At 32.6% G+C, this 27,890-nt stretch overlaps 1 protein-coding gene across 1 annotated transcript in view; it reads right to left on the bottom strand.

Annotated features, from left to right (window-relative positions):
* Positions 1-17,909, bottom strand: part of LOC108904421 (chaoptin) — a 29,016-nt gene extending 11,107 nt beyond the window's left edge. Inside the window, exons 1-11 of the mRNA XM_018706972.1 lie at positions 17,889-17,909; positions 17,269-17,560; positions 17,039-17,209; positions 16,378-16,859; positions 13,610-13,920; positions 13,009-13,228; positions 12,728-12,952; positions 12,270-12,660; positions 4,396-4,643; positions 1,645-1,929; positions 1,390-1,584 (exon numbers count right to left, since the gene is read on the bottom strand). Coding sequence (XP_018562488.1) covers positions 1,390-1,584; positions 1,645-1,929; positions 4,396-4,643; positions 12,270-12,660; positions 12,728-12,952; positions 13,009-13,228; positions 13,610-13,920; positions 16,378-16,859; positions 17,039-17,209; positions 17,269-17,560; positions 17,889-17,909 — 2,841 coding nt within the window. The remainder of the gene's footprint in view (positions 1-1,389; positions 1,585-1,644; positions 1,930-4,395; positions 4,644-12,269; positions 12,661-12,727; positions 12,953-13,008; positions 13,229-13,609; positions 13,921-16,377; positions 16,860-17,038; positions 17,210-17,268; positions 17,561-17,888) is intronic.
* Positions 17,910-27,890: the final 9,981 nt, after the last annotated feature.

Raw genomic sequence — 27,890 nt, forward strand, 5'->3', positions numbered from 1 at the left:
TGCAACGACGATTGCAAAATCCGATTTCAGTATTCTGAGTCGCTGAGGCCACGTGGCTCTCCAGGCGCATTGCGAATGACGCTAGAGACTACAGTTGTCCAGCTATGTAGTCGTTGAATGTACTATAACTTCAATAATTTTTTCTCGGAAACTATAAGGATTTTACAAAAAATTTTTTTACGATATTGCTCCATTTCTCATGCCGCATCTATTCCCAAATTTTTTTGGATAAGTTCTGAATCACCCTGTATATTCCAAGCATTATTTTTATTTTGTAATGTGTTGTTACCCACCTTATTTCATACTACTAACTTCCTTCTCAGAATTCTCCATATAAATAATTATATGGAAGTCAAATTAGGGCCATAAAATTATCCCTTCGTATGGAAATTTATTTAGACATTTTATTTATCTATAACACTATGATGTTATAATAAACAACTTTAATATTGTCTTTTATATATATACATATGCACTGGTTCCATGGCAATCTTGACTTTATCCATAAATAAACCAGTAAATAAAGTAAAATACTGTGCAAACTATCAAAGCAAATATATGACAAGTATCTATATATAAGTGTAATCAGAAAAAAATGGGGTTATGGAAAATCGACAGATATACAAGGTGTTCCAGGGGCTTGGTTTATATCTTGGAAATGCAACTGGCAATTGTTTTTTTTATATATTTCTTTGATATCGCAACAAAATTTCCTAATACTTAGATAGAATAGGGACTACAATGTTACGTAAATTATCCTGTACGTTGATGTTCATAATAAATGGTTCAAATTTTACTGATACATTGTATCAATTAAAACAAGAAAAAGTTAATAAGAAAATTGATTACGGAATTCTTGATTATCACATTTAGGGCTTACTGAAATTTGGGAAATAATGAAAAATAAACAACTTTTTATGGAAAACAATAGATTTTAGTGTGAATATTCTTAGCAACTTTTTTTACTTTAATTGCTAGAATGTCTCGACAAGGTTTGAAGTAATATACGGGCATTTTTGATTTTCGGAAGCTCTGTCATCGAAGTCATAACAATATTTACCTCATAAATCATTCAAATTATCGAGATCGAATAGAAATACCCTTCTTGTTCAGTTTAGATTCTTTTTCAAAATTTATTTTAGCAAAAATACCACATGAAATTTTTTAAGATAAAAAACTTTCAGTACCCCTACACCTCTGTCACTGTAAGTGACAGAGGTGTAGGGATACTGAAAGTAAACTATTGTTCTGCGAGATTATTGCGATCTACACACGTGAATCATGTTCAATTTAATGTGGTATAAACGTAAAAAAATAATTTCTGGTTGAACTGAAAGGAATATGTTATTTTTTTAAATTGCAAATTAAAGGGATAATACTAATACATACCTGTGTTAACGACACATTATCTAAATTCAAGTGCAGAAGAGAGTACTCTAGGCCTTGGAAACTTAAACCATTAGGTTCAAGTACTAATTGACTGTTGTGACTTAAATCTAAGCTTGACAATTTTGGTAGACCCTTAAATACGCCTCCATCTATTTGCGCCAGTCGATTGTAAGAGAGATCTAAGAAATTAAGACTCTAAAATAACAAACATCGATTTATTATTGATTTATTTCTACTAGTATGTATTGCTAGTACCTTAAACCTAGACAGTAATCCACCATGTGACAAAGAAGAGATACTATTCCACGATAAATCCAGCTCACACAAACTCATACCCGTTGCAACAGACATGCTGGTGAGAGGCAGTTTGGTTAGCAAATTGTGAGAAACATCTAATCTTTCTAAACCTTCTTCTCTAAATAGATTATCCGGTAAAAATCGTAGTCTGTTGTGGGATAAATTAACTATCCTTAAGTTGGTAAGAAAACGGAACAAATCATTTGGTACGTCTGCTATACGATTATGGCAAGCGTGCAAAACCTATAACAATGAAAGTATTTGAAATTTTGGTGAATGCGCCGATGTTGCTAAATAAAACGTCAATAAATTGAAAACCGCGTGCAAAAACCGAGCAAGTCCACTTTTTACAGGGTGATTCAGAACTTATCCAAAAAAAAATTTTTTTAATGTACAGGGTCTCTTACAAATACAATTTTGTAAAGAAAAAATCAAAAAGGGCAATTCGAAAATGATTTAAAAATACACTTCTGCACGGCACTGGTAACTGTTCCACTGTAAAACCTGACCTCGCACAATGCGACCGACATGGCGGTAGTTTGATAAAAACGGACTCAAACTTCGCAAGGAAAGAAATAATTAGAATTTTATAGCACCTATTTTATATCAGCAAACTCAACTGCATTTGCCGCTATTATTGTTATTTATTAATGAAATTAATTTGTGGTTTTAAATAATAAAATAATTTGACTTACCTGATGTTACAACATCTGTTCAAAATTTTGTCCACCGATATTTGGGTCTGTCTTACTCAGTTTCTACGAATTAACACCTTGTCTTGCTTCAGCATAACACAAATGCTGCACCATAATGCAAATGTTGTCTTGATTCACCATAAATTAAAACGATATACATCAACTCAGAGTTGCTATACACGCAAACCATTGTTGACACTAACTACTAAAAAACTATTGTAAACACCGCAGATAACAGGTAAACACTAACGCAACGACGATTGTAAAATCGAATTTCAGTATTCGGAGTCGCTTAGGCCACTTGGCTCACCACGCGTATTGCGAATGGCGCTAGAAACTACAGTTGTCCAGCTGTAATGGTTGAATGTACTACAATTTCAATAATTTTTTTCTCGAAACTATAAGGATTTTACACAAAAATTTTTTACGATATTGCCTCCATTTCTCATGCTGCATCTATCCCCAAATTTGTTTGGATAAGTTGTGAATCACCCTTTATAAGAAATAGAGGTTAGCAAAAAGATTTGAAATGGTGAATTATTCTATAGAAAACTCTTAGATATAGAAATACGTGGTAAAAATTTTGACAAGAGTCTAGGGCAGCAAAATTCACTTTGCTTCGAAGCTCGAAATTTTTTTTTCTGAAGAATTAAGAAAATAGTATGGAAGCAACGTGAGTGTCCCTTGACATTATTAAAATTTTGTCGTTTAGTTCTGGAACGTTCTGTATACTAAGAGGAAAATCCTACCTTCCATGATAATCTGCATATTTAGACGAATAAAATTCAATCAGTTCAGATTCCAATGTGACATACCAATATTTCGAAGAATAAGACCAACTTCGTACCTCCATAAATATACATTGTCTCGAATCTCTATAATATATTGTCTCGATAATACTTACATAATCTACATATCTCGTCTTCGAATAAATTTCCGGCAATAAATAATAATTTTAATTACAGGTGCAATCAGGTTAATTATGGACTTTTCTGATCACTTTTAAAACAATTTTCAGAAGCAACTTTATTGATAATAATGAAAACAATGTTTTAGGGCAAAATTATGTGCCAGCTACAACTTTGTGAATAAAGAATGAATGATATGAAATACAGAGTGATTCACAACTCATCCAAAAAAATTTGGGAATAGATGTGACATGAGAAATGGAGTCAATATCGTAAAAAAAAATTTTGGAAAAACCCTAAAAGTTCCCAAAAAAAAAAAATATTGAAGTTGTAGTACTTTCAACCATTGCATAGCTGGACAGCTGTAGTCTCTAGCGTCATTCGCAATACGCGAGACTACAGAGCCACGTAGCCTCAGCGACTCCGAATACTGAATCTGATTTACAATCGTCGTTGCGATAGTGTTTACAAAAGCTTTTTAGTAGTTAGTGTCAAAAATGGTTTGCGTGTACAGCAACTCGGAGTTGATGGATATCGTTTTAATTTTTGGTGAATCAAGACATTTGCATTATGGTAAAGCATTTGTGTGATGGTGAAGCAAGACAAGGTGTTAGTTCGTAGAAACTGTGTAAGACGGACCCAAATGTGTTTACACGTCGGTGACAAAATTTTGAACAGATGTTGTTACATCAAGTATGTCAAATTATTTTATTAATTAAAACACAAATTTTTTTATTAATTAATAATAACAATAGCGGCAAATGCAGTTGAGTTTGTTGATATAAAATAGATGCTATAAAATTCTATTTATTTCTTTCCTTGCGAAGTTTTTGTTTTACAGTGGACCAGCTTCCAGTGCCATGCAGAAGTGTTTGTTTTCTTTACAAAATTGTATTTGTCCCCTCCATCCAAAATTTGTTTTTTGGATAAGTTCTAAATCACCCTGTATAATATGAAAACAAATATTCTGAGAAATATAGATAATGTAGAGAAAGATAATATTTGAACAAGTTTAGTTATTAAACAGTTATTTCAATATTTCCACAACTTTTATAAAATTTACTTAACCGGTTCTTGCACGAAACTGTTCGATTAGAATTAAATACCTGTAATTTTTTTGTATTCCTAAACATGTCGAAGTCCATTTCATACATTCTGTTATGAGAAATATCTAACCATTGTAGATGCCTTAAATTTCCAAATACTTCTCTTGTTGCATTGAGTAAACCGTTATAACTCAGATAAAGATGAGTTAATGATAGTTCTACTGGCATGAAGAAATGCTTGGAAATTGACGATATATTGTTGTGTGACAAATCAAGAATTTTTATATTGGAATGTACTCTGGGCACACCTAGGTAGAAAGAACTTAAAAATACAAATGAATTATATAGTAAATGTAAAAAAACACATAGATTTGTGCTTTACGACCAACATTTAAACAATTTTAGCAGGCGTTATGCAATATAAAGCTGTACGTACAAAATATGTTTTACTGTTGACAGGATTTATTTAGGCATGCTTTATTAAATAATATTATATATGATATAGTTGTAATCATAAAGGTCGTATAGTTACAATTTTTGTATTAAGTTGCACATAAACTAAAATACAGACTACATAATCCTGAAACATGAATGCATATTATATTTTTGACCTTTAACAAATATAAATTAAAAAGACATTCTTCATAATTTTTTATATATGAAAAGATGAACAATTCGGTAGTATAGATTAGGCATATTATTATCTTTTTAATTCAAATTCGCTTCTCACTAGAGGGATCTCGGAAACGGTAAGAGGTACGAAATAGCTTAAATAGGGGCAAAGTTGCGTAATCAGGGGACCAACATTAGGCCTCTAAAAAATCAAGGCTATCATGATTAGTTTTCGAAATATTTGAAAAAAACGAAAATTTGGAAATCCGTTTTTGTTTCATTTCCGCCTTGTTTGAGGTGATATTGAAAAAAGAACACTTTCTCAAGGCCACTTTTTGCCCTTTATCGAATGGCATAATCAATTTTTGTATGTAATGTTTCGTCTTTCCAGGACCATCATCAACTTCATTTTTTTAAATACTACCCTAGAAATTTTATTACATTTTTTGCAGGCCTTCATGACCCCTAATACTGTACTGCCTCGAAAAATTCATCTGCATTGTATTCGTTCCAAATTTATCTAAATTTATTATTTAGATTTCTTTGATTGTTGAATAATCGTACACTGTAAGTGTCGTTAGACGCTGTGAAATCCATCTAGTTATTTAAACTATTACAACTACGCGTTACAATAAAACATTTATTATTAACTATTACCATCACTTGGTCATACATAACTCAATAAGTTGTTGCGTCAAAATTAAAACATTATTACAATTTTAATTTATGAATATTGAATACTGAATATTATTCTTTAAAATATTTCAGTAAATATTCAAAAACATTTTCGTTTTGGCAAAGGTTGAAAATGAAGATCAGCGTAATATTATCAGAATTTATTATAGCTGTAACCGCAACTGTGAAAAAGCATGTCATATGTATTTATATGAATATCCTGGAAAAAATAGATCGGAATTTGTTTGAATTTTGAGCACTGGAGACACCTAGAAATAACTATGGACACGGGAATTGGACGGAGCACGCTCCTTCGTTTTCTTAGTTTAAGATTTGTGTGTTTGCAAGACGTAGAAAAAAGTAGGCTTCTAATATACTTGTCATATTGTAACATTTGTCAACAAATATACAGTTCATTTTAAGGTCAGTTTATTTACCACTAAACCAAACAGGAATAACACTCTAATAATGTTTTATTTTAATGCGTGGTGGTAATAGTTTCAATAATTAGATGGATTTCACAGAGTCTAACGACACTTACAGTGTGCGATAATTCAATAAACAAAGAAATCTAAATAAAAAATTTAGATAAATTTGAAACGAATACACTGAAGATGAATTTTTCGAGACAAAACGTCTGAATCTGGTTCGGACTGAGGCAGTACAGTATTGGGGATCATGAAGGCTTGCAAAAATTGTAATAAAATTTCCAAGGTCGTATTTAAAAAAATGAAGTTGATGATGGTCCTGGAGAGACAAAACGTTACATATAAAAAATTGATTATTCCATTCGACAGAGGGCAAAAAGTGGCCATGAGAAAGTGTTCTTCTTTTTTCAATATCACCTCAAACAAGGCCGAAATGAAACAAACACGGATTTCCAAAATTTCGTTTTTTTCAAATATTTCGAAAACTAATCATGTTAGCTTTGATTTTTTAGAGGCATAATGTTGGTCCCTTGATTACGCAACTTTGCCCCCATTTAAACTACTTCGTACTTCTTACCGTTTCCGAGATCCCTGTAGTGAGAAGCAAATTTGTAACAGCCTGTAAGTTACTCATCAGAAATGTGCAATGTAGTTCGTCAGTTTGTATGTATTAAAGTATTTTGATGCACTTTATTTAAGGAAGTTTATCTGATTTGGAATTGACAAATAAATATTCATAAAAAAATTAATATAAGCTTATTAATATGAAAAAAATCCTCAAAAAAATTATGACTAGTTTGAATACCTAAGAGACGAGGTATTAATAAAATAATTTTTCACGATTTAGTACGAAGTCTTATGAGAATGTTGATTTTTTTGATCTTTTCACTTAGAATGCGCAACAATTGACGAACAATTTCCACAGCAACTTGTATAAATGGGGAACTGATATCTAAGGAACCGTATGACAACTTGTAGAAATCGATTAGGTACTTGTAAAATACATAATTTATAATAATTCTCCTTCAAACTGCTTCGTTGACTAACTTAACCCTTATGCGTGATACCGGCAACGACGCAGTTCTCGACGTAGCGTATTATTTGAAATTCGCATATGATGTATATTTCAAGGCATCCAAACAAACAGAATGATCGAACGCGAGCGAGCGAACGCGGAGCCGAACGCGTCAGCCAAGTACAACGTAGCCAAATCTAAAGGCATACCATTTTAGTCACTAGCGAATCTACAGAAACTCTCGTTTAGACTTTAGACGTACCTCCGTACTCAATAAACCTCCTTAATAATTTTACAAAAATCATGTTAGATGCATTTTATTCAGGGTATCATAATTTGTGTTGTTATGTCGTTGTCTATGCACATGGGCGCCTACTTTGCATTTCCTTAGCCATAAAATGACTACAATTAAAACATTAGTCAACAGAGCTAGAACCATATAAGATCCGGAGCAATTAGATTCTTTTACAGCAAAAAAACAGGATATCAAATGAGTCATCAACCCTAGACGTCCACAAACGGAAACATGTGCATTGAGGCTTGCCCAGTTTATGTTCATAATGTAACAAACCGCATTGCCAAGGTATTGCAGGCATGTATGAACCAGGAAATTTTATAAGTGTGACAATGAGATCGGTTATTACAAGAAGAAAGGAACACGAAAAGGCTTCAAGACTCAACCAGTCTGAGAAATCAGCAATCTCCCAACATACGTTAGTTGAAAGGCATATAATATATTTCGAAGACACCGAGATACTTGCGAGAAGTACGAGAAGTACGGGATTTTACAACCTAGTGAGATGGGAAGCATTGGAAATCGAACAATATCCAAATAGTATGAATCGTGAAGACATTCGGTTGAGCAGAACCTGGTTACCTCTTCTAAAAATCAATTGAAAGAGGGAAGAAGACGTGATACAAGACTGTATATGCCTGAAAACATACGCTTTGCAGAGTCACCACTGAAGATGTCAATAGTGAAGAACGGCGAAATGTTGGATGTTACCAGTTACAGAGGCTACTACAGAACGTCTCAGAGGGAACCATTGTCGGAGGAGCAGTTCCGTAGCAGCCTTAGAAGAATCGACAACATGATGGTGGGCCTGGGGTTTCACATAGGCTAGCCTGAGAATAACAAGGGGAATGCCAAAGATTCATAGCTAAGGCTAAGAAAGTGCAAGGGAAGTCTGTAACTAGCGACGACCAGGTACATAAGGCAAGACTGTTTTGCCAGGACACCAGAAACCACGTTGTGTACTTTAAGTATGAGAACGAGCCTAAAACCACTATAGTTTGTTCTAACTTCCATCAATAGAAAGAAACTAAGGATGCGGTTGGAAAACTAAAAAATCCTCATATAGCAGTAAAAGTAAATAAACATGAATTTAAATGAACAATCAAAAAATAAAGCGAATATATGAAAATATCGATAAAAAAATACCATAAAAATATACTTGTTATAGAAAATGTAAATGAGAGTATCGTCCAGTCATAAATAATGAGCAAATAAAGCATAAATATAAACTAAAATATGTTGTATTTTTAAAGTTTTTCTTTCACGAACAAAGTCGTATAATACAGGGTGTTATTGAACATATGTCAAAAATTTAAAGGGGTGAAAAGGAACAAAAACTGAGTTAACTGATGTCACAAACTTGTATCGGAAGTTTAAGGTCATAGAGAAAAAAGCTAATTAAAAATATGTTTATAACTGTTTTGGAACTGCTGAAATACATGTATTTTATCACAGCGAGTACTTACAAAAAATTATGTAAAACTTTTTACGAGTTTGTAGGTTTCGTATGAAGCCGGAGTGTATTCAAAAGTCAGTTTGTTTGTGTGTTTGTTGTAATGATTGCTGTGCTGTTTTTCAAGAGTACATTTAATAGCTGTATTTCCAAGTTTTCTTTTCAAAATGGCGCATTTATTTAGCAATCGCGAATATTATGATATGCTCATAATTTATGCCGAAGCAAACGAAAATGCCCACAGAGCTTGTCAAGTGTACCGTGCAAGATATCCTGAACGCCGTACCCCCGCACTGCGAACATTTGTTGCTGTAGCGCAAAGAAGGTGAAGTACAACCGCGTCGAGGTCGCAACGGTGGCCCAGGGCGACCACTAGGAATCTTAAATGTCGAGGAGATGATTTTAGATCTCGTCGAAGAAGATCCGCATCGTAGCACCAGAAATATCGAACAGCAAGTAGATATTTCGCATCCTGTTGTGTGGCGAACATTACGAGAAGCTCAGTTGTACCCATTTCATATTCAACGTATTCAAGCGCTTACTCTTAAGGATTTTTAACTACGTCGAGGTTTTTGCGAATGGTTGCTTCAGGAACATGCAAGAAATCCTCAATTTAGAGCACAAATACTTGTTACAGATGAAGCATGTTTCAGTCGAAATGGTGTACGAAACGTCCACAACACTCACCACTATCAAAAATCCACACGAAATACGTCGCGGTGCCTTTCAGCAACAGTTTTCAGTGAACATGTGGGCCGGTATCGTTAATGACACTTTAATGTAACCTTTTGAATTGCCTAGACGCTTAGACAGTGCTTCATATCTAGATTTTTTGCAAAATCGCTTGCCGGAGCTATTGGAAGACGTGCCATTAAATGTTCGGCAAAATATGTGGTTACTGCATGACGGAGCCCCCATTCACTTTTTTCGGAGACTGCACGACTCTCTAAACATTACTTTTCGCGATCGCTGGATAGGCCGCGGCTAGTTAGATGGGCCCTCACCCCTTTAGTCTTCTTTTTGTAGGGATATGAGAAAAGTGTTGTGTATTCCACGGAAGTTCGTGACATCGACCAACTGCGACATGGTATTGCCGATGCTTGTAATATGATTCGAGAGGACGTGGCAATGTTGCAATGCGTGCGAGCGAATTGGATACGTCGCGCTGAAGCTTGTGTGCAAGCAAATGGTGGGTACATTGAACATCTTCTATGAAAATCAAGTTCTCAAAAGGTGGCCTCTTGCAATATTGAGGTTAGTCAAATTTTAAAATTACATTTTACTCAACACAAATCACATGACATAAGTTATTAACACATTAACACCCTATATACATACGTAGTGCCAATAATTTATAAATAATTATTTCTCATTAAAAAATAATTAGTTTATTTTAATTACTAAATAATTTTCTAACGTGTATTGTACAGTGGTACACCGATTATATTTTTTCAAATATTTAGTCGTTTTTTGGAAGTACTGCAATAAAAAATAAGTACGGCCATATTGACCGACATCGACAGTTCACTTTTATTATCAAATAAACGTTTAAGAAAACATATGTCTTATAACTACCCTTCAGATATGTTTGATTTTATTATTATTATAATCTCCTAAATACAAATTTCACAAAAATCTATCTATGTTTCATATTATAGGGAAATTAATGTATGTATGGTACACAATTATAATGCCTTTCATATTTTAGGTAAGAGAATAATATTTTATGAAAAATTAATTGCAAAATTGCGTGTTTCCCTGAAAACGAAAATGTGTCGTAAAAGCATCAATCTGCAAATGTGACCCTCGCGACTAGAAATTAAGCATTAAAGCCTAGTTTTATATAACAATGGTGTCTGAAGGTCACATATTTTCATAGCTTCTGATAACGTGACTTGATCTTGATAAAACAAGTGTTTGAAAAGTTTCCTCATTATCTGAAGCATGAATGATTAACACGTGTAATTGTATTGAAAATTGAATCGCCTTTTTTTAAAATATCATATGTTTTATAAAATAAATACGTAGGTATAATATCCTCTTCATATTCTGAAGTAATTCCTAGTAGGTAATATAACATTACATAAGTAAAAAATACAGTCTACTTCTCCTAGACGATTTAAAAAAGAAGTTGACGGACAACTCCACACATACTACAAGGTTAATATTAATTTATTTCGAATAATGAAAAGAGAATATTTGGGTGCACTGGAATGCACTGAAGAAAGGAGAAACCTTAGAACTAACACTGATAATGTTTCATTGGATGTGCATATACTTTAATAGTGAGACCTGGACTTCTTTATAGTACGGTGATCTGTACGGCCCAAAATCAGGAACCACTGCATTATAGACATTGAAAAGATTTCATAAATGTATGTTATATCAAGAAACATGGCAATCTTCAAGAGCTCACTTGGAAGTTTTGTTAAACCACTTCAAATAATGATGGAAAGAAAAACAAGAATACTCAGCATAGAAACACAGGAATATTGAACCACCGCAGCGCATAACAAGCATGCATTACTCTGGGACCAATCAGTCAGAATTATTGGAAAAAAGGCAATGAAAAGCAAATAAACTTGCAAGAAAGGGGACTGATACGGTTTTCCCAAGACCAGAGTCAGTATTTAGCATTCCGTTGCAGTACACAAGCTTTAGGGAGAAAATGGTTGTTTTCTATCGCAAAAGAGGACAAATGAAATGACAAATGAAAAAGCATATTTATATGACATTAGTAGATAATTTAAACTTTCTTATATACAAAGGAATTAAGAATAAGTTGGCTAATGGACTTGAATGATATTTACACATAGAACAAATCTGCTTAGATAAATAGTAACAGAAAACAATGGTGTATGATGCTGCTTCGTCTGTTACACACGCATCATTATTGACGAAAGAAGGAACTAACGAAACTAATATTTGAGAAAGCTTCATATTTACGTCATTCTACATATTTAAATATCGCTCTAAAATTGTTCTTTCTGTGGGAGAATTTTTATGTAACCGACACAAAATGCATACTTATGTTAATTTATTAGAAAACATTAAGGTTATTTATTGCAGCAAAAGACCTAGTCCGTGAATACGATGTGTGTATCCTTGTTACAACAGTAAACGTTGCACAACTATCACAGTGCAGCAGAAATTGGAGAAAAATGAAAGATGTTCAGAAATATCCATCTTGAACACATAAATTTTATGTAGACAAGGAATATACAAAGTTTAGAATATTTATTTTTCCGTAGTGAATTCAACTAGAAAAATACATATCTGGTTCTTCTTCGAATTTATGAATGTGTACTTTTTTATTTTTCTTTCTCCGTGACTAGGTTGATAAATTTTAATAGATTGCAAAATTCTAGTCAACATCTATTATTATTTAGAAATGTTCTGTAGGTATCTTTAAAAAATGACATTCTTTAACAGTAACTAAAGTAATTTAAAACTTACCCGCTCCAGGTTCAAAATTTAAAGGCATATTTACTATTAAATCCTTCAAATTATTATGACTGGCGTTTACCCTAAAGATAGACAGTGTCCCAACTTGATCAAACATGGAAATTTCGAACGATTTCAGTTTATTATAAGATATATCTAAATCTTCTAATTCAGGTAAATTCTGAAATGCTTCATAACCTATTATTGATATTTTGTTTCCTTTCAAATTCAATCTTTTAATATTTTCCAAATTCATAAATGACCTTCTCTCGAGGGTTTCAATTCTGTTATCGTCCAGATGAAGCTGCTCTAATCTCGGTAAATTAACAAAAGTGTGTTGATTTATTACTTTTATGTTATTAAAAGATAAATATATTTGTTCTAAATTTGAATGGATATCACCCTAAAATTATTGAAAATATTCAAAATTCGTTACACGTCAACAAATTAGAAATTTAAGGATTTTTTACCTGAAATGTTCCTTTGTGTACAGTCTCGATGATATTATCCTGGAGTTCAAGTATTTTCAGTTTCCTAAGGAAATGAAATGAAGTATCTGGCATAGTTTTTAATCTATTGTTACTAAGATCCAGTAATTCCAAATTTGGTAATACTTTTATTGCATCTACTGGTACATTTGATACAGAGGGAGCAAAAGCAGATGACAACATTAAATGTGTTAAAGAGTGTCCAATCTAGAAATATTTGATTAATAAATCTATAAAATTAATTCATATTTCTCTAAACTTACGTCAGCAAAAGCATCATTTTCGATGGTGGTGATCATATTGTCCGAGAGATCAATGAACTTTAATCCATGAACATGCTTAAATGCGTTACTTTTGATTATTTGCAAATCGGCGAAATTAATTTGTAGTTCTTCTAAATCAACTCCATATTCCAAGAAATCTTCAGGAGAAATATTAGTTTGTGTCAATTGAGACAATGATAATACTCGTAAACTCCTTAATCTAAAGTATCGGATAACAAAAAAATTAAGGAAAACATTTACAATAAGATGTATGTACATGGTTTTAAAATGTGTTTTATTAAAATGATACAATTTAATTGGAGGTTACATGCTCTTAATTTCTTTTACTTTTTTGTCAATAAGGAATAACTTCTCAGCCTTTGATTTGCAATTTCAATTTTGAAATCATACTTACCTATTTTTCGGCTTTATTAACCAAAAAGTTTTCTATATCTTTGTAAACATTCAAGATTTTTTTATTTTTTAACATGTGTATTGAAAAAAAGCAACAAGGAATGTCATATTTTGAACTTCAGGAATCTCCCACTAAGTTGTATCATATTCTTAGTGAGGCAACTTGTGTATATGTATATGAACTTACCTTCGCAATTCTTGGATAGAAATTGGTAAATTCTCAGTGCCACTTAGATCTAAGTTATATAAAGTGAATTGAAAACCATTAAAGGCTTCGGTAGGATTTAAATTGTCAATCATATTATCCCTTAATGACAACGTTCTCAGCAAGCCGAATCTGTGGAACACATCTTGAGGTAATAACGATATATTATTTCCACTTAAGTCCAAATGTTCCAAGTAATTTTCTAGTCCACTAAATGCAGCTGGTGATATTTTAATTAAGCCACAACTTCTGAGATATAGCACTCGTATTTTTGCTTGTTGGAAAGCATTTTCCTAAAAAAATTAGGTAGGTATGCCATAAGTGCAGCCTATAATTTAAAACAAAAAGTTTGATGGCTGAATTAATCACGTGTTTCAATAATTTTATAATTAACAATTTAATTGTACTTTTCTCGGATGCAATGTAGATGTTATAAATAGTTAATCCATGTATTGACAGTCCTCAGGATATAGTTACATTAAATTCAATCATTAATTGCTTGTTGCTTTTATATTAGTTAAAAATATACAAGGTGTCCGGGAAAATGTGGGAAATCTCTGGGGTGCAGATAGACCATGAAAAAATAAGATGACAAGTTCCTATAAAATTTTTTCGAATGCCGCTGGAAATCAGTTTTTCTTGAATAACTTTCAAAGTAATTAATATAGTTTAATAAAAATTTTATGTGATGAATACTAGTAAGGACCTCTTAAAATATTGTCCTTGAAACATATTTAGCTCTTTTAGTTTACCAGGAGCGGGCTAAGCTTTACAACTTACTGCCTAAATTTTTAACACCCTGTATGATAAAGACTTTAAAATAATAAATCTGGGTAGCTTCAACCTAAGACTAAAAAAAAAGTACTCTTGTTTATTGTCGATAAAATGAACCGTTTACGAGAAAAAGAATAATTAACGAATTCATGTTTTATTTTTAATAAAAAGGGCCATGATTTCTATTCTATGAAGTGACATCGCTGACACATAGATCCTTTACTTCGTTATTAATTTAACTATTTTTGGATCTCATGGTGAATTTAATTGTGAATTAATTCGAAATATCGAATACACGTTTATTGATTATGCAGATATGCATCTCATGTACCTATGGTCTTGCGTCTTGCAATGCTTTACAAACCAGAAAGTTATATCACGACAGATTTCGTAATCGTGCTCTGCCAAACCAGAAGACATTTCAACGAATTGAGCAACGCCGCAATTAGAGGTAAATATTTTAATTACTGTAGAAGAAACTCCATCAACGAAATTATCAGCTCAGTTTAATACATTGAAAACAATAGTATATGAAGTTTTTCAAGAACAGCTGTTATATTCATACCATTTGCAAAAAATACATTAACTGATTCCTGAAGATTTTCCTCGTAGAATGCAGTTTGCAAACTGGCTATTGGATCAGCAACGAAATAATGTAAACTTCATTAGCACTATTCTTTTCACGGATGAAGCAAGGTTTGCCAAAAATGGTATCACCAATTTACTCAACACGCATGTATGGGCTGATGAAAATCCTCATGCCACTATTGTTTCGCATCATCAACATCAGTTCCAATCAATTAACATCTCGGCAGGAACCACTGGCAATTTTTTTATTGAACCATTCATATTGCCGGAACGATTGAATGGACAACTTTATTTGGAGTTTCTTCAGAACACTTTTCAAGATTTAATAGAATTTAATAGAAAATTTAATAGAATCCGCCGAAACATGTACCTCATGCACGATAGGGCATGCAAGTTTCAGCGTTGGTGTGCGGGAGCACCTGAATAACGTCTATCCAAACCGTTGGATAGGTAGAAAAGGACCTATTGCCTGGCCTCCTCGATCTTCCGACCTAACGCCTCTGGATTTTTACGTGTGGGGACACCTTAAACAATTGGTGTATTCCACTCCGGTCGACACTAGGGAGGAACTTCTACAGAGACATTTCATTGTGATGTGATAAGGAACAATGCGGGGTTATTGTGGCGGGTACAGCAGTCCTCAATTCGTCGTGTCCCCGAGTGTATCAGCCTTCACGGAGCCCATGTTGAACCCTTTTATGAAGTTTTTCAATAATTTCGTTAAGATATTTCCTGGAACACCACTGCGTTTTTTTAATTTTGTATTTTTTCGGATTAAACATCTTAAAATAAAACTTTTCTATTATTTGAATGACTTTCGTATCGCACCATGTTGTCGAGGAAAAAAAATAGAAATTATGGCCCTTTTTATTAAAAATAAAACATGAATTCGTTTATTATTCTTTTTCTCGTAAACAATTCATTTTATCGACAATAAACAAGAGTACTATTTTTTAGTCTAAGGTGGTCTAAGGCTGAAGCTACCCAGATTTATTATTTTAAAGTTTTTATCATACAGGGTGTTAAAAATGTAAGCATTAAGTTGTAAAGCTTAGCCCGCCCTATTTGCACCCGAGATATTTCCCACATAATTTTAAATTGTACATACAACCAAACGGAAATTTTAGGTGAATCGGTGCGTCACTTGCGTCACCTGGCGAGCCGCTACTGCAGTTGTAAAATAACGTGGTGTAAGAAGATTTAGAATTAAAAAATCACCAAACAGTTTTTCCAGAAGAATGTCCCTTAAAATAATCGTAGCAGGTAAATTGAAATAAATATGTAAAAAATATGTATATTAATTTTAAGAGTTCTCATGTCATTGCAATTTACCGTTTTCCGAAGGCAATAATGTAGAATGAAAAACGTTTTATACTTTCTGAGCTTACCTCAAGACCCCTTAAGGGATTTCCATCCAAATATGTTATATTCACTACATTAAAATACATAAAAGACATAGACTCAAGAAACGGTAACTGATTATAATCGAGTCTCAATGTGTCTAGATTTAACTGAAAATTCAAATTTATGTTAACTCCTGGCTCAGTAACGGGCGACATCTTGTTAATTCGATTGTAACTCAAATCGAGCGTCTTCAGAGTTCTCAACGGTTGCAGTGCTAAATAGGGAATTGAACTTAGTTGATTGTCTGCTAATATTAAATGAGCAAGTCTTCCCATTCCGTCACGGAAAATAGATGGATCAATTTCTCTCAAATTGTTTCCTCTTAAATCTATAATTTCTACCATGGGCAAGCCAGAAAATGAGTCCAGCGGTAGCTGAGTTATAGAATTTTCGGAAAGTATAAGGACTTCTAGTGAATTCTCTAATCCTCTCCAGTCTTCTGGTAAGATTTTGTTAATACCATTCCCTACAAAAAAAAATGTTTATGCTCAATCGTTGGTAAAATTAATATTAAAGCTGTTACTACTATTAACTGCCACGTAGCAAATTATATATTTTTTTAATTAGGTAATTTAATATTTCCGAATGTTTTCTTTTTTAACAAGAAAATCATGCTTGTATGCGAACAGTAAAGCAAAGACACACCTGATAAATTTAATAGTCTTAATTTTTGCAAATATCTTATTGCTCGATTAGGAACATGACTCAGTTCACAATGGCTAATTTCCAATTCCCACAAAGATCTTTCCAGTCCAAGAAAAGCTTCATCCGATACCAGTGTTAAAGGATTTCTGCTTATTATAATTTTATACAAACCTAAAACAATGTGAAGGTTATACACTGATATAATTTTGAATTATAAGGCATCTAAATACCTGTACTTTGCAAAAAATAGGGGGATAATGTTCTCAGTCCGTTATTCTCTAGGTGCAACATAAATACTTTGGAGGTATTAACTGCTTCGGGTATTCTTGGTAAGTGTACATTTTGACACTGAACTATTCCTAAGTCTGGTACCGATTTAGAACAACTACACAAAGGATTGAAGAAACATGGCGGATAATATACAGAATCCATTTCTCTGGATTCAATCATAGACACCCATACCATTAAAATGAATGTTCCTATTACTAATGCGTATCCAATTTTCATAATTTGTAATAAATCCTGTAAAAAATGTATTTCAGAAAATGAGTGGTATGTAGTTAATTTAATTTCGAAAAACATAATTTGAATATCAAAATTAATCAGATGTACAGCTTGACCAAATTACTAGAGTAACACCGCAGCTCATTTTCTGATTAAACGTCGAATGGTGAACATCAGTACACATAACATAACACAGAAAGTACCTGCCCTACTATTAAGATCTCATATCTTTGTCACTGCGAACTCGTTTCTTAATTTGCGCATCTTGTGGACAAGATAAGTGTAATCAAGCTGTATCTATTTCAAAAAAACGTCAGTGGTAATCAGTTCAAACAGCACAACAGACATTGAGCATACCCGCAGTCATGTTATAACGTCACGTGGAGAGTAAATAACGATTTCTGGATATTGTCTGTGCCGGAGTGTGAGGTGTGAGTTAATACTGCGAATCTATATAACTTGGCTTCCTTATCGTGTGCGTTCTAAAGTGGTATAAATTTCATATTTATATTGATGCATGTTTGTAATTGATAAAACTCTTCTGAATATTTACAGGATTGTGTAGTAATAATGACTTCTTGAAATGTACTAAGTGACACGAGCTTGTTTGATAGGTAATAAACCTAAATCTCTAAAAGACAGATACTGTACACAGTACGGTTCACTGATTCAATACCACAGGCACATCTTGGACATACGATGACAAAATCAGTCCTACAAATCTGTAGTCATTGATAGGTCCGGAAACCTCCTACTTCCCAAACCACCAAAATCTGCTACAACTTTACATTTAGCAGATTTCTCTTTGAATATAACCCTGCAACGGAGTCTGCCGGCACGGTATGCCTGAAAGCCAACTGCAACAATAAGTGACTTCAATGTCTGAAGGCAGTTGTCAGTGAGTCGAGTGTGCGAACGATCTTGGAGAGGATTTCTTTTTTCCTTTTAAACGTCTACACGTAACCGGCAATATATTTTCAAGATTACCTTGATGGTAATATCAAGGTAGATGGAATTTAAATATAACGGCAGATATTAAAAAAGATACACAAGGGATACAAAAGGAGAACGAATAGCAAAAAAAAACACTGTTTTGATTTAGTGCAACCTTGAGGTGCACTTTTATAACTAATCAATTTTCTCGATTCACTCGCAACTAGTTGCAGAGATTTCAGGTAAACAATGATTACAAATACTCTTTTACAGGGCTGTATCCAAAGAGAATTTTATCTTCAAAACCTGAGGTTACGGAACTGATTTTATCTTTGTATGCCCAAGACATGCCTGCCGCATTGAGTAGATCGTACTATGTGATGTGCCTGTCTGTGAATTAGGAACGTATGTTCAGATAGTGCTGTGTGAGTTAGTGGATCTCGTTGTCTCCGCTGTAAATTCGTGGTTTGAGTTTGTGACTTTAATCCACCGAATGTAGAATTTTAGCTGATTTCTTTTTAGGGATGGTGTTCATCCGAAGCTGAAGGGTTGCAAGTGTTAAATAAATCGTTGAATACCCAAAATCCATAGCTCGTTTCCAGGGCTCCATTCAAAGATAAACCTACTGGATGCAAAGTTTTGTTTTTTTTTTGTTTCAGTAGCCGTTCTTAGCAATTTAAAAAACTGGTTGGTGATGGAGAAGTTTCCATGCCGATTCGGTTCTTGAGGGCCAAAATACATACATAGGGATTAATGTCAGAAATAGAGTTGCTCTCTGGAGTATAAATAATATTTTCTAAAGATCGTCTGAGACTTATGAAATATTATTTTCCCGAAATCGGATTCAAAAGTTCTAATATACAGAGTGATTCACAAACCGTGACCACAAATGAAACCTTGTATTCTTTGATGAATTTTAAGGGGAGCCTTTCGTATAAAGTTTTTATCTGGGACGCTTCGTTAAAAAGATACAGGGTGTTAAACTTAAAAAATATGTTTTTAACTTTTTAAATAATTTAAATTTTTGTACAGAAATGTAAAAAACTCAATCACCGAAAGCCATTATTATAATTTTTATTGTGCCCTTCTGCTCTACAACGTACACTTACTGAATTTAACTACCTAGGTATTTTTTTTCAATATTTTCACTTATTCGTTTTTTTTCATTTGTTTTAGTATATGTTCTATTATTCTTGTGTTATTTCTTTCTTAAACTTTACTTTAATTTATATTAAACAAACTCTTTCATTTTAAACCTTATTTATTTTTCTATTTCTTATATTTTCTGAGATCATAATGACCTACTAGGTAGGATATCAGACATAGTCATAGGTTGCTTTCAAATATTTTTTATAAAATTTATGAAATTTTTAATGAGATATTTTATTTTATTGAGAATTATTTTACAATTAAATTTTCTTACTTATAGTAACAAAATATTATAAATCTTAAATAATCACTTTATTATTATGAAGTAGAAACCAAGACTTTATACATATAGTTCAGTAAATAACTCTCTGCCGCTGTTGTGTTTCAATAATACAAAACTGTTACTTTATTATAAACGTTTGTAAGAAAACGAATTATTGATAGCAATAGTTCGTTTTCTTACAACTTACATAAATATGCAAATAAGCAAATATTACGTCCACAACCTACCACAAATATTTGAAAATATAACATGATTTCTTCATTGAATGTTTTTTATGATTAATGAATGAAATAGTGTAGTTAATTATAAAGGAAATCGTAGGCGGGAAATGAATTGTTTAATAACACAATCGTAGTAATTATTATCATTAAAATTTAATCATACGTGCCATTAATAAGGAAGAAGGTGAGATTTTAATGGATTTAATGATTACGAGAACAATATAATTGTCAAACGTTAATTAAACAATTCTGCTAATAGAAATATCTAAAGATACAGAGCGATTTCAATTAATTTTCTTTTTAAAATGATCTTCGATCTTCTCCCTTTTAATAAGAATAAGTAATGGAAAAGTTTTAAATTTTATTTTATACTCTTCAAATAATGCAATAAATATATGTATATAGATATATTGCAGGCTCATGGCTCATGGGAAATATTGGACAAAATTCTCGCCACTCGCCAATTTTCATCGTCTGTGATTTTTTTTTTGATAATCTCGTGGTAATCTGAATTTTCATATTCCGGTAAGGTTTTTTTGAAAAACCCTTTTTTTAATGCTTAGGGAGCGCCCCAACATCAATGTCGAAGAAAATATTTTTAAATACTCAATGTTCAGTTGTAGAAAAAAATGTTTAAAAGGTATCTGCTATTAATAAAATTCATAATAATCAATTTTATTAATAGCATACTTTTTAAACATTTTTTTCTACAACTGAACATCGAGTAGGTATTTAAAAATTTTTTCTTCGACATTGATGTTGGGGCCTCCCTAAGCATTAAAAAAACGAGTTTTTCGAAAAAAACTCACCGGAATATGAAAATTCAGATTACCACGAGATAATTAAACAAAAAATCACGACGAGACTATGAAAATTGGCGAGTAGCGAGAATTTTGTCCAATATTTCCCACTGTGCGACGTCGGAAAAAGTAGTAATAATTTTAAGTTTTATCCGAAATCGTATATTCTTTAACCTTAGTTTTTATTTTTTTTTAACATACTACGATTGTTGTTTGATTACAGTCAAATAAATGTTATATTATAATGACGAATGTAGAAAATATAATACTACGTATATTATCTGTGATATATACCTATGGTTGTCATTTGAAAATGTTTCACCTTCATCTTCCATGGTTCTATACTTGATTTCTATGAGATCAATTTCGGATGCATGTGAATTATAATATTATCATGTTATCATTATATTCTCTCTTTTTTTCCTCCTTCACCACCTAATCATGCTTTTCTTGGATGTCATACTTGAGGCATTCTATAAACATGACCTAACCATCTTGCTCTCGCCATCTTTACTACGGTTGCTATACTCAGGCTATTGTATTTTTCGACTACTTCATTATTTGTCATCCTTCGTTGTCCATCTTAATCTATACCTAATACCTTCAAGAATCCTTAATATTTTCCTTTCCCATATATCATAATCCAAATTTCACTTTCATATACTACTGATGCTCTAATCACTGTCCTGTAAGCTCTTAATTTAGTTTTCTTTCAAATGCTTTTTAATTTTAGAAACGTATTTATTGTTTCTGCTGCTTTACATCCTTTTGCTATTCTTTTGTCAATCTTCTTGTCTTCATCATAGTTACTAGTCAATGCGACTCCCAAGTATTCAATTTCCTGAACTCTTTCAAAGTTATGTTTTTTATTTTTAACACTAATTCTTAAATTTTCTTCATCTGTACCTACACTTCCGTTCTTATTACCATATATTTTGTTTTATTTTCATTCGCAATTAATCCACAGTTCCTTGATGTTATTTACAGTTTTTCAAATACTTTCTTTAGCTCGAATTTAGTTCTTGCCATAATCACAATATCATCTGCAGAAGTTGGCTTGCTTGATGGTCACAATAATATATTAATATATTATATTATTGACTTGGATTTTATTTTCTCTCGTTATCATTTGTAGAACTAGATTAAACGAAGTGTAGAATGGGTCACCTTCAGACCAATATTAACTCCAAAAGATTTTGATATTGGCCCCTCAACTGTCACCTTACTGTTTGTATCATATAATGTTAGTTTTATTAAATCTATCAACATAACCGCGACTTTATATTTTTGCAACACCTTCTACAAAAAAAATGTTTAATTAAAATTATTTCAGATTTTAATCTAATTTGAAAAATAAATCTCGAAATACAGAAATAGATTTTAAAAAATGGTGTTTAATTTAAATTATTATTAGTTACCTATCTACCTAGGAGCAATTTTTGGTAAATGTAAAGAAAACAAGTTTTAAATAAAACATTCTTTTCCGTAATGCGTGTTTCTCACAATGATGACAATAAAATGAAAATTCACAACTAAAAGCATAAAAAGCTAAGCTGATAAACTTTTTTATGTTAGGTAGGTAAATAATTTCTGGGACGTCGTCGGTTTAAACGTCTTGAGGTTTCGAGAAACATACGACTGTCTTCTTCTGATGAAATTCTGCAACTGAAGATTAAATCCTTCCAATATTTATATTTACTGTGTGTACCCACTGGCCCAGAAATTGAGGAAGGAATCCTACTTCATCAAACGGAGGAAAAAAGTCAACGAGTATTCTTAAACCGGTGTCAAATAATTTGACCGCACAGGGATTTTTTAAATAAAAATGTCGTAATCGACGCAAACCAAGAACGCTACATCAAGCTAGCATCTCCCTTCTGCGAGAGAGCATGGAAAACATCAAGAAGCAGCTAGAGAAAATGAGAGGAACGTTCTGAGAATTCAAAGATTTTGTGGTTACCAACAAATTAAACAGATATTTTTGGAGACAGCATTATACACAGGAGATGGAGTCAAATATAAGCAGTGCAAGAAAGTTGAGTCGTTACTACTTGAAAGACATCCCAAAGAGGCGAGTCCGGACAAGTTTCGGGACGTCATTAACTTCTGCATAAGTATGAAGCTAAGATGTATGTTTTGCCGCAGTAGGTACCCAAAACCATCCCAAGAGAGATAATCGTTAGTGCCCTGGAAATAAATGTCGACGTCTTTCTAAGAAGTTATAGAAGAAATATTGAGTGACGTATCGCATATATTACGAACTGGAAAATCTTCGAATCTAGGCCCTTGCAGAAATTCGGGAAAATTAAAACATCAAACCGACAATGAAAACACAACTATCATCTTGTATACAACAGGGTATACTAGCAAAAACAACCAGATGGAGAGAAAGTTGAGAAGGAAGTAGTGTCTTCGATTCAAATATCTAACATTCCCAAAGAACTAAATAAATATTTCATTCTCAGTGACCCAAGATTACCCCAAAATTTATTACAAAAAAATATACAAACCAATAGTGAGTATAGTTGGCTAATTACAGATCGAGAGAATTGAACTAGATCCAGACGACATCCTAGTATGTTCTAACATGACATCATTGTTTACAGTTAAATAAGCTTTGGAGATATTTCATCAAAGATTTATTACAGGAGGAGAAAACTTGATTGACTTGGCAAAAGAGCTTAGCAAATATCTACATAGAATCCTTCGAGAAAAAGACACTGGAGTCGGTATCTTTTAAGCTGAAATGTCGGTTTGGATACATTAAAATATAAATGATATCATATGACACCACGAATATAACAACACAAAAGTGTTCCTAGATGTCTTTATCAAGAGGAAACCGGATGACTTTCTGGGACACGCAGGTAGTTACATGGATAGGTAATGAATGTATCTGCCAAATGTACCATCCACCCCAGAAACAAGGTATCATCAACATGTTTCAAACGCAAGCTATCTGCTAGTCAGAACACTTAGATGATGAAATACTACTAAAATAAATATTAAACAAGGACTACCTTACAGTAATCTATCTGCCCATATATACAATATAGACCACTTCTTAAGAACATTGATACCGTCTACAGTACTTCAAGGAAGATAGCAACTGCCTTTGGTAAAGTATATATTAAACAGGGAGACTCATGAGCATGAGATTAAAATGATAAAAGTATGATTTGTAAAAACGCAGAAAAATCAGTAATAGATGTAATACCACAATTCTGACGAGTGAAAAGTTATTCACGTAGAAGGTGAGATAATAATCTATTCAAGTCAAATGGAATATTAAAATGACCCAATACGAATACATAAACACACAATACAATTTACAGTTTATAATCTATAAGTCTAAAAATGTTTGCCTATTACATATTTTCTCAATTCTTTCTTAGAGGCGAATAGAGTTGCCAATTTATTTATATTTATGGACAAATGTTTAATAGTTTAATATCTTAAGAAAATTGGAAGAGATCAATTTGCCAAAAAGAGCAAAAATTTATTGCATTTAGCAAATAATAACAACAATAATAATACATTATAGTTGGCAAATCAAGTAATTTAAAGTATAAAACTATGTCAGTAGGTTACCAAATATTTTTTCAGTTAGAAAATTCATTCCCCTTCTGAAAAATCTTACTTCAAGTATTTGCAAAGTTCTGTTGTGTGTGTTTGTTTCATTAATTAATTGGTATGATCGATTTCCTTTCATTTTGCACTGAATTTGTACAATAGGGATGAATGGGACTGAACACCAATTAGAACTATTGTGCATGTTGCCATAGTCCTTATTTTAAACAAATTGTTAATATATACAGTACCTTCATAAATGATTAAAAGCCACGTGACCGCTGAGCTTAAGCAACCAACATTACAGGACTGGTACTGGTAACGAAAATTCCCTAAATCTTGGCGTCACAAATATTAATGATTCGTTTACAATGAACAACGACGAACCGTTACGTCTACGCTCGAGATAACGCGATCGCTGATTGGTTGAATAGAATCTCGTAAAAAATCACATTCGGTGAAACAGAATGTTGTGTTTTAATGTAATCTTGATCTTATTTTTTAATTCTTTTTTTTTGGTTGAAATTTAATTGCCAACATGAAGAAATTAAAATTAATGTTTCAAACAAAATTACTGGTCACATGGCTTGTAATCATTTATGAAGGTTCTGTACGTTATCTGCATTTAATTGTATTAGATACAATTAGGCATATCCCTAAAATAAATTTATGGATATTTGTTTATATTGGATATAAAATAGAACTTGGCCAAATTTTAATAACGAATTTTACGTCACAAATTAACAAAAAAATTACTATAATCCGGAAATGTTTCATTTTCATGATACAGAGCGCTAAAATTAAAAGTTAATAATTATTTTTTAAATAAAGAGAACAGGTAACTATTCAAATTTAATCCGCAGCTTTAATTGTTAATTATACACCCATCACCCAAAAAAAAAAATTGTCGGTACTTTTCATGTGACATATATTATCCGTAGTATGTTTGCCTCCTGATCACTAATCCGGTGTCAGAATTGAGCTACCACATCACAGGAATTTCCTAACCTCAAAAAACAGGTCAAAAATAGTAAAAATTCACGAAAAAGTGCTAGAAAAAATACAAAAAAAATCTCTGTATCCAAATGTTCAATTATATTGTTAAGACCCCGAAGACCCGTGAATTGATGGTTCTTTTTATAACCTCAGAAAAACGGGTCAATTAAGGTCAGATATCACGAATTTTCAAAAAATAACAGATTCGCGCCAAATTTGGTATTCGGGGGTTTTCGGGGTCGCTGATCGATCACGGACCCCGAGGTCAATTCTGCAACATTCAAGATGGCGGATCCAAGATAGCCGACCAAATTTTCAAAAAATAATACATTCCAGCCAAATTTCGTACGGGGGTTTTCGGGGTCACTGATCACGAATCCGAGATCAGATTTTCAAAATTCGTTTTTAAAAATTTAATCATCATTAGGTACCTATGTACTTACTTTATTACCTGAGATTAGGCAGAAAACCCGTGAATAGATCTTTTACAGAAAACAGAACAAGATATAGCCGAAAAAAAGAAGGTTCACATATGATTGAGTACTCAGGTTATAAACAAAAATATTACAAAATGAATTTCGCAACTCTGACCTCGAACACGTAATCAGCGACCCCGAAAGCCTCTGTATACCATTGGCGCGAATCTGTTTTGAAAATTTGGTCGGCCCCATCTTGGATCCGCCATCTTCAGTTTTGCAAAATTGACCTCGGGTCTGTGATCAGCGACCCCGAAAACCTCCGAATACCAAACTTGGCGCGAATCTGTTATTTTTTGAAAATTCGTGATATCTGACCTTAATTGACCCGTTTTCTTTGCGGTTAGAAAAAGAACCATCAATTCTGATAGCGGATTCACGTTCTTCAGGGTCTTAACCATATAAATGAACATTTGAATATAGAGAATTTTTTTTATTTTTCCTAGCACTTTTTGGGGAATTTTTGCTATTTTTGACCTGTTTTTTTTTAAGGTTAGGAAATTCCTGTGATGTGATAGCTCAATTCTGACACCGGATTCGTGATCAGGAGGAAAAAATTCTACTGATAACATATGTCTCATGAAAAGTACAGACAACTTTTTTTATGTTATCTACAATTCGCTTAATTTTTTTTCCTATAATATTTAAAAAACTATGCACTGAAATTATTTTTTAAAACGAGATCTAGTTACATGATCAAAATAAATGACATGACGTTATGTGTAGGTAATTATTATTAAAAGTGCCATGACAATAAGGTATTTTTCAAATAACGGTAATAGTAATTGAATTATTTATATAGCCTAGCCTCTAAAAAAAATCACTAAAATGCATTAATTCGATATGATAGTTTTCTTATTCTAATTGCTGAGGAGAGTAGGTAATTGATAATCAAAATGCAGATTTTTTACTTCACCACCTGACGGGGTGGAGTTGAGAAAATCTAAAATGAAATTAAATAAAATAATAATTGCGATACTTCCCTTAACCATTGTCTGCAATTTTAAATGGTTTTCGTTAATTTTGAGTTCCTGCTGTATTTCCAAAGTGTTTCTGGTAAACAGTGTCCTGCATAAGAACCGACACAAGGCAGGTGCATGTAGGGGTGTCCAAAATATTGTAATTTAACCAAACTTACCTATATACTGGGTTGCACCCCAAACCGGGGCCCTAAATTTCGAAAAAGTTAATATCTCTGCAACACTTTACGGCAATAGAACCAGTACATGATTTAGGTTTATTACTAGTCTTCTTTAACTATGATTTAAAGTTAATTGAAGCACTACAAGGTGTTCATTGGAGATGACTCACCCCTAAAATTGTACCGAACTTTTTTCATTGACCAAATTGAAGAATAGTAATATTCATTTACAGCAGAATTTAATTTAATTTTTTTTTTACTCTTATTAAATTTTAAAAAAACAAAAAAAAAATAATAATAATTTTCTTTCCTCTCTTTTCCATTTAAAGGATTAATTTTTATTTAATTTAATTTTTTATTATTTTTTTATTAAAATTAGATTAAATTGAAACAAAAAAATTTTTTTGTTTAAATTACTATGAAATTGACCAAAGTGGGATTAATTCAAGAGCGATTTTCTCAGAAACCGTTAAAGATAACGATTTGAAACAAGAGTACCTTTTTAACGTAAAACAGTTCGGGAAAACGGAATTTGCTGTCCAATTTGTTAAAAAGTCAAAGATGAAAAAGTTACACACGCAAAGTACCAAGGGCCCCCCCGTACCCACCCCAATGGACCTTGTGGAAATAAATGGATTAGTCCATCAAATTGCTCATCAAAATTTAGCTGTGTATACCAAATTTCATTCATTTATCACAACGCGGTTGAGAGATATTGCAAAAGAATGATTTCCATTCCTCCCTCTTCAATGGGTCCCTGTGCCCTTAGGAAGCATTTC

The sequence above is a fragment of the Anoplophora glabripennis genome, unplaced genomic scaffold (genome assembly GCF_000390285.2).
Source record: "Anoplophora glabripennis isolate ALB-LARVAE unplaced genomic scaffold, Agla_2.0 scaffold65, whole genome shotgun sequence".
NCBI classification, from domain to species: Eukaryota; Metazoa; Arthropoda; class Insecta; order Coleoptera; family Cerambycidae; genus Anoplophora; species Anoplophora glabripennis.